The sequence below is a fragment of the Tupaia chinensis genome, unplaced genomic scaffold, assembly GCF_000334495.1.
Source record: "Tupaia chinensis unplaced genomic scaffold, TupChi_1.0 Scaffold000089_1, whole genome shotgun sequence".
Taxonomy (NCBI): domain Eukaryota; kingdom Metazoa; phylum Chordata; class Mammalia; order Scandentia; family Tupaiidae; genus Tupaia; species Tupaia belangeri.
Genome location: NW_006159551.1, coordinates 208,402 through 216,806, shown reverse-complemented (window position 1 = coordinate 216,806; position 8,405 = coordinate 208,402). Strand labels below are relative to the sequence as shown.

The window sequence follows — 8,405 nt, the reverse complement described above, 5'->3', positions numbered from 1 at the left end:
GCAGAGTTAGCTCAATTCACGCAAGACTCTGACCACACCACCTTTTCCAATAATACTGCTGAACACAAGATTGCTCTCTTCCACCCCAAGTGGTCTCTAAATCAACCTGACCTCTTTCATATTTTAACATCTCTTAGCACTTAAAAAAAAATACATGCCTATGTCTTCCATCAAAATGTACATTCTTTAGGAACAGAATTTTTTTCTATTTTGCTTATTGCTGGACTCCTTATGCTAACGGGACTTGGCACGGAGTTGGCTCAATAGATATTTGTTGAATAAATAAAAAGAGAAAGAGGAGGTGTGAGGAGTGAAGGAAGAAGACTTTCCAAAATTAATGGTACCTTGAACTGAGTAATAAATAATAATCAGGGAATTCATTCAGCTACCATAGAAGCACAGGATTCTATGTAAAGAGAACGACATGGGATAGTCATGGAGACCAATGCTCATGGAGAGCTGAGGTTACTCTAGAAGGCTGTGGTAGAGCTGGAGAGACAAGGCCTTGCTGGAAAGAGGCAGGAACTGACAGTAGAAGGATTAGCAGGAGCCAGTTTGTGAGTGACTCCAAGGGATAAGCTAAGACTTTTGCCCTATTTTCCCCCCAGAAAGCCTTGGGCTCCATGGAAGCAGAGGCTGGACCTGAACAGGGCCCTGGGTAGCACCCTCCCCACCATCTGTCTCTAGCAGATGGATACCTGGAGAATCTCAATGATCTTCAACTTGGTGTCCATGACCATGATATCCTCCTTCTCTGGCTCCGCCTGCTTCACGTTGCCTTCAGGGGCGGCAGCCATAGGAGTCATGGGCAAAAAGCCTCCTCCACGGAGGACCACCTGTGTCATCAGCTCCCCAACTCCATGGATAGATCTCATCACGTTACTGCCTAGGAAGGGCCAAGACAGACCATGTCATGACATTGCTAGAGAATGCTCTGAAACATCTGGCCAGGGGCATGGGCTCAATGAGACAAATTACTGAACATGTTTCTGCTCCAATGCACTCTCAGGTCACTAGGAACCTGAAAATGTTAATGACATAAAACATGTGGGACTTCTGAGAGTAAGAGCATGAACGTGGGCCTGGATACCACCCCAAAGGAGCATTTCTGCATATTAATTCACTTGCCAAATTTTGTTGATCACCTACTACGTGCTTATTGCTATCCACAGAACTAGAGATCTAAGAGCTAACAAGGCATGTATTCTGGAAAACAGTATGAAGCCTCTCGAAATATTAAAAATTAGATCTATCCTATAATACGGCAATCCTGCTATTGGGTAAATATCCAAGGAAAATGGAATTAGTATGTCAAAGACATATCTACATTCTCATGTTTACTATAGCACTATTCATGACATCCAAGATATAAAATCAATCCAAGTGTCCATCAACAGATGAATGGATAGAGAAAATGTGGTATATCTGCACAATGGAATACTATTGGGCCATGAAGAAGAGTTAAATCCTGTCATTTGCAGCAACATGGATAAGCCTGAAGGACATTATATTAAGTGAAACAAGCCAGGCATGGAAAAACAAATAGCATGTGTTCTCACTCATGGGGCATCTAGAAAAGTTGATCTCATAGCAACAGAAAGAATACTGAGAGACTGGGAAAGATTGGTAAAGAATGACCAATTCTTATATAAAAGTTGTAAGTTATATAGAAGTTGTAAGTTCTAGTGTTCCATTGCACAGTAAGGTTACATAGTTAACAATAACACATTGTATATTTGAAAATAATTTGAAGAGGGGATTTTTGAATGTTCCCAACACAAAGAAAAGACACATGTCTGAGGCAATTACCCTCATTGGATCATTACATATCATATACATGTATTGAAACATCACACTGTACACCATAAATATGAACATAATGTGCCAATTACAAAAAAAGTAAGTGTACTATTAATTTTAAAAAAGTTAAGACACAAATTTGGTGCTTGCTACCAACAGCCGTTTGATCTTGGGTACATTAGATTACCCAAGGCTGTTTCTTCATCTACAAAACCAGAATAAAGGAGCTCAACAATAGAATTAAATGGCATAATATATGTAGGATGACTTAGCAAAGACCTAGCAAATAGTGGGGATAAGCCAATGTACTTTTTCTGTTCCAGCTAAAGAATTAATAAATGATACCCAATATATGCCTATTCTGACCATAAGCGAGAGCAAGGAATAAACAAATTAACAAATTTCCTTTTCATAAGGAATGCTTAAGGTTGAAATGGATACTAAGATGCACACCTAGATTTTATGTCATCATGTATGAGTATTATCAAGAGCTTCATGAATGTCAAGGAAATGACAGACGTGTAATTTAGAGGAACATTCAAATGATAGGGAACTTTCAAATTAGTCTACAAAACATACATGCAAACTCTCATTTATAAAGAAAGAAATATGAAATGTTAATATGCACTGACTCTCAGTCATGGATATATGAGAGTCCACTGTATTTTTATTTTTAATCAGCTTTTGTTATGAATGTTTGAAAACGTTTGTAATGAAAAGCTGAAAAGGAACGCACAAGGACAGGACATGGCACACACATGGCAGGGTCTGTCATGCGTCTAACAGGAAGGACTGGGAGGGCGTCTTTCAAATTGCGGGCACCCTCAGATACTCACTCTTCATTTTCTCCACATCATTGTTACCTTTATTCTCTTCTCCTTTTGTTATCTTGGTAATGGGGAAGATTGTTGTCACATGCACACAGTCCAAGATGGCCAGGAGGATCTTGGTTAATCGCAGAAGGTCAGAGAAGTTGTAGAAACCAAAGTATATGAGATTCCTAGCTAAATTTACAACCTATTGTATTAAAAAAAGAAGGTGATGGCATTAAATAAACTGTCTTTCAGTTCCACTTGATGTTGAACAGTTTATAAATAGAAGATTTTAACATTCCTTGTTGTAAGATGAAGCCCATATTTTGCTTGTCGTTTCTGATAAAATTTTATTTTGTTTTATTAGGAGGAGAATAAATGTAAACTTGCAAAGCTACTGACATGTTGTAATGAACAGTTAATAAAAAGTTGACTTAATCACTGGGTCTATGCAGCCTCCCAAGGTAATACTGAGCAAGCCAAATTATACTCAACGAGGACACAGATGAGAATGCAACCATCCTCAGAAACCTAACTCCTAAAAGGGTAAAAGTAGTCTCAGATATATTTTAACTCAAAGATAATAAGAATTTATGTTCCTTGAATGATTCATCTACAACAGAGCAGAAGCACAGTCTGTTTCTTTCCTGTCATTTTTAATACAAAGTACAGTGCATACATGATGTTCTATCATTTTACATGATTCAATTCCCTTGCCTATTTAAGACCACAATTACTATTACCCAGCTGACTGGTATCAGTTCTATTGGGTTGTCAGAAAAATCATAATGTATTTTTTTCTATGTTTTTCTATGCAAAAATGCATCATGACTTTCCCAACAACCCAATATTTTATTCTGAAACAAAACTGAGCTGAATTCCTTTTTATTACAAAACCAGAGCATCATGATAGGAATCTCCATTTACTCAAATATCTTCTATTTACTCCATAGAAAAAAGACTACTGAGAGGCACATGAACACACCAATTCTTTCATCATGAGTTACCTCAAATGTCAGCTTATTTTTCTCCTTATCAGAGAAAGGAAACCTTTGACAAACCACATCTCTTAAATACTCCTCCACAAATTCCATGGTCTGAGCAAATCTCTCCTTAATGTCATCTTTGGAAGTTCCACTACTATCATAGCTGAAAGGAAAGGAGAAAGAAAAGGAAACACAATGTCAGGTCCTTCCCAGTGAGGTCCTTCCTGGGCTGCTCAGCTCCAAAAATCAACATCCCCCAAAATGTCCTATTCCTTCCTGCTCCTCAGTATATATCGACAATGTATACATGAAGGGACTTCAAAACGTTCATGAAAAATGGAATTAAGGTATGAGCTTATTTGGCTGCAAAAGGCTTTTGAAATCATGCATAGTTTTCCCACAAAACACATTTTCCAAGAACTTTTAAAGTTTCCCCTCTTCATATTTTGGTCATTATATCTTGTTCACTGCCTTCCTTGACTAGTGAAGAGACAGTTTCCTAATTTGTCCACTGATCTATTCCTTGAGCTTGACATACAATACACACTTAAATATTTGTAGAATGAAAGAAGGATAAACCAGAGTTATAAAAAGACAGTCACGCCATCTTTTACAATCTTGAGGAAATTATTAATTTGCCATCCATTTAATTTTATTGGAAGCGTAAAGAAAAATAACTTCATCTTTATTCTATAGTTTAACTGGACCACTATTACTGCACAGAACATCAGAAACAGGCGATTTTCAAATGTTGTGAGGTTTTGACAGGAAGAAGGGGCCATGCTCACTCGTCAATGGCGATCTCAGAGGGGATCTCCGACCAGAGGCGGGCGTATTTTACAGGTGTGACTTGTTCCTGGGGGTCTCGGTCCACGTGCATGTGAAGCATGAGTCGGCAGAAGGATGCCCTCAGGTCATAAGGCAGGTTCTCATCTGACATGCAGCGAAGAATGAGATCTACGTCCAGCTGGCCTGATATTTCATTGATGGCCAGATACTGGCGGTCCAGACACATCCGAGCAAAGAGGTTCAGCTGATACCTGGAGAGAGAAAAGTCCCATAAAGCTTGCTCTTCAGCAATCATTCAGGATGAATGGAAACACCCAGCAGGTAGGCGAGGTAGTCCCCAACTTTTGTAGGACTAACATGTCACCATCTGATATACATCAATACCCTCAACAGCCCCATACACCAACATTTATCTTTTGTGCCAAGCAGATCAAGGAATAGATCAAGCAATGCCACAATGTTTGGCTGACTGCCAACTGTCACGCAGGTCTATCCAGCTGTGCTGGAGTAATTATGTGACTACTTGCTTCTATTACGCCCTTATTTATAAAGTAAGTGGGGACAAATAGAGTGAGGCTGAAGATGGAGTACAGTAAAACGTCTCAACTACAACTATTTAGGAAGGTGGAAAGTACAAATATCCTCCAATGTGACTCTTGCTGTGGAATGGAAACTCAAACAGACTCAGACAAATTTAACAAGAATGTTCCCTGACGCGAAAAAACTAAAATTTGAGTTTGCTCAGTTTTAAATGATTTGAGTGGTCATATTCTTTTTCTTTGTAAAAATTCACATTAAATTGATTATTGGATATTTTAGATTTATTAGCCTAAAGGAGCACTTTCTTTTTCTCTATAAATAGTTATCATGGTGGTATGTGTATATATGTTGTATGCATATGTTCATGAGATGCAGTCGTTAAAGGTTGCCAGGTATTCTCAATGAAGTTCAGTCATGCCTATGCTAGTACACTGATCTGACATAGAAATAAGTAGAAAGTGAAATTTAGAACAATATTGTTTATAAACTATAGAAACTTCCTCAAGCTTATTTAAAAAATTTTTTATTGTAAACATTTCTTATAGTTTTATTTATACATAAAATTTGCATCTTTTTAAAAGAAAAACTAAATTGTCACATATGATGGACATTCAGTGGCAATGACAATGTGGTACATTAATCAAATACCCTTCATCAGTCAAAATTCAAGAAATGGATCTATCTCTATTAATGTAAGTACATTTCAAAAATGACATTATACAAACAAAGCAAATTTTAGGACAGTATTCAAAGTATGGTACCATTTCTATAAAAGTTTAAGAACAGATAAAATACCATAATGACTTACAGATGCGCTCGAAGGTAGTAAAATGTGAACACAGACAGAGAGACAAAGCAAGTGAGAAATCAAGCCACCAGGAGTATAGCCACACGGTCAGCCTCACGGTTAGCCACACAGGAATATAGCACTTTAACCACCTCGTTAGACAAGCTTATCAGAAGACACCTTTGTAATTCTATGGTATAATCAACAAATACACAATAAATTCCTAATCATTCCTCCCTGGGGCACCTACTTCTACTCAACCTATCTCCTACTCACCTGTAGTAGCTGAGAACATCGCGGTCTTCCTTTTGCCCCTCCTTTGCATCCTGTGCCAATTCTCTGACACTCTTACTGCGAATCTCTTTGTTGCTGTCCCTCCAAAATAACCACACCTCTTCTTCATCTTCTCCTGCCTCCAGAGCATTCTCTCCAGTAGAAACACCTTCAAATTCAAAACGAGAAAGAACCAACCTGGAAAGTAAGAGGAAGAGGGAAAAGTCATTATTTTTTAAAGCCTTTGAAATATAGCTTCATTTAGCGTAAGGACACTTGGAAGGCCACTTTGTCTGGTATCCTTCTCACGGGTCAAGTCAGAGAGAGCCTAATAGTGACTTCTTCATCAGTTTTAACCCAGTGGTTTCCGCTGGAGTGATGCTGCCCCCAGCAGGCATTTAGCAATGTCTGCAGACATTTTTGTTGTGACAAATCAAAGGGAGGGGTCCTGCTGGCACCTAGTAAGTAGAAGTCAGTGGAGCTGCTTAAAGGACAATTAACAATCAATTCTAAGAATGGTTTGCCACAACAAATAGTTATCTGGCCCAAACATCAAAATGCTGAAGTTGAGAAACCCTGCATTAGCCCAAGTCCAAAACTAAGTTATGCATGAGAAAGGAAAAAAAAACAACCAGCTCTAGGGTATAATTCAGTTTTTGTTTTGTTTTGTTTTGTGTTTTTGTTTGTTTGTTTGTTTTTTTAGATAGATTTTTGCTATAGGGCGCATGTGCTCTCTAGACAGACAGAAAGCAAGATATCATACCCCAGGGGAGATAGCCACACCACAATCCCTCTACTCCATTCTCCTTTTGGGATTTTGGGCACGCATGCACACATGTCTGACATGAGTTTTAAGCTATCAGGTCTGGGACTTGAACCTCACTCGACCATGTGGGAGTCCATTATGCCATCTACTGGTACCATTCAGTATTTTTTTTTAACATTGCCCATATTTCTGGCATTCTACCTATCAGAAGAAAACTAATCCTCTGTTAAAAATCAATGACCAAAAAGTCCATGAACCAATAAACACTTTCTGAACAGTGATAATTTAAAACTCTTTTCAATAATGACTTAACATCAACACTGAATATTAATTATGTCCTTTAAATGTTTAAATTAATGATTACACTTTAATAATTTTTTAATTCTTAAAACTAAATTCAGAGTGTGTAAAATCCTCCCTGGTGAGTTCACAGACTCCACACCCAAAGCAAATCCAATGATGTTTTTTAAAGATTTAATTTTATTCATATTATAACTTATTAATTTACTATAGTGCATGGGTGCTCACCAGAGAGAGACAGAGACGGAAATGAGAAAGCAAGCCACCGGGTTCAGGACTCGAACACTGGTTAGCCATGTGGAAGTCCAGTGCCTTAACCATCACTTATCTGCTGGCCTCATGCAAATCTTATTTATTCCATTAAAGAAAATCCTTCCCCAAGGAGGGTCAAATGCCAGCCCCCCGGACTGTAGACAGACTTTGAAGAACCCAAGGTGTTAGGCTGTGTTATTCGCAAGCATGAACACCCACTGAACTGCAGGCTTTCCATCCAAAACCCTTTCCTGTCTTTTCCTGAAATCCTCTGCCCCCACTCACTTGGTCTCAATGAGGATGTCGGCGTTGGTGGGATTCAGCACAGCTTTGCAGATCAGCTCCTGGGTCACTGGGATGGATTTGTTCATAGAGACACAGAGGTCAGAGAGGTAATCTAAGAATCTGTGAAGACAGAGAAGCAGCACAAAACGTTTGCTGGAGACAGCAGAGGTTTGACTTTTGGAGTCCAACTCTTTCTCAAGTAGACAGATTCAACAAACCTTTAACGACAGACAGTAATGATATTTGAGGTTTTGGTGCCATTGACTACTGCACCACATGAAACCCAGACAGCAGAGAAAAGAAAGAACAAAGAAGCAAAGGAGGAAGGATGGCAGTGTTGCAGGGTTGTGTTTGACAGAGAGGTGGCAAGGCAAAAAATGAGGAGGAGGAGCAGGGAAGAAAGGAGTTCACTCAGGAAGCAATGCCTGAGACACAAGGCAGCCAGAGCACCTAGGGAGCGGCTCATGTGTGTGACTGCCCAGGTGGAAGCCCCATCCGGATGCTTATTAGCAGTGTTCTAAAATAAACTGCTATCTGGAGAAATTGCCTAACCTCACTACACTTCAGTTTTTCTCATCTACAACAAGGGTAATGCACAACTTCCAGAGCATTGAATGAGACACTTTCTACAAAGTGCTTCCTTAGCTCACTGCCTGGCCCGCAAGCAGGTTTCATTAAGTGCTGGGAGCTTTTACGAGTGGTGGCAGTCATTTTTACAGCAACCTCGTCAGCTCTCCAGAAGGACCATTTGTGGCATCCATACTCTGGTTTCCCATTCCCACTTCACCTGAAATGGTGAGGGTCTTAGAGACTGG

The 8,405-nt window shown here is 39.2% G+C and overlaps 1 protein-coding gene across 11 annotated transcripts in view; it reads right to left on the bottom strand.

The window, feature by feature from the left end:
* ITPR1 (inositol 1,4,5-trisphosphate receptor type 1) overlaps positions 1 to 8,405 on the bottom strand; it is a 404,888-nt gene that overhangs the window by 205,834 nt on the left and 190,649 nt on the right. For 7 of the 11 annotated variants that reach the window (XM_014585765.2, XM_027769774.1, XM_014585767.2 and 4 more), the window contains 6 exons: positions 7,591 to 7,710; positions 5,991 to 6,185; positions 4,387 to 4,638; positions 3,620 to 3,761; positions 2,637 to 2,817; positions 699 to 886 (listed from right to left, as the gene is read on the bottom strand). In XM_014585765.2, coding sequence (XP_014441251.1) covers positions 699 to 886; positions 2,637 to 2,817; positions 3,620 to 3,761; positions 4,387 to 4,638; positions 5,991 to 6,185; positions 7,591 to 7,710 — 1,078 coding nt within the window. The remainder of the gene's footprint in view (positions 1 to 698; positions 887 to 2,636; positions 2,818 to 3,619; positions 3,762 to 4,386; positions 4,639 to 5,990; positions 6,186 to 7,590; positions 7,711 to 8,405) is intronic. The other 4 variants (XM_014585769.2, XM_014585766.2, XM_014585771.2 and 1 more) reach the window with 1 other exon arrangement.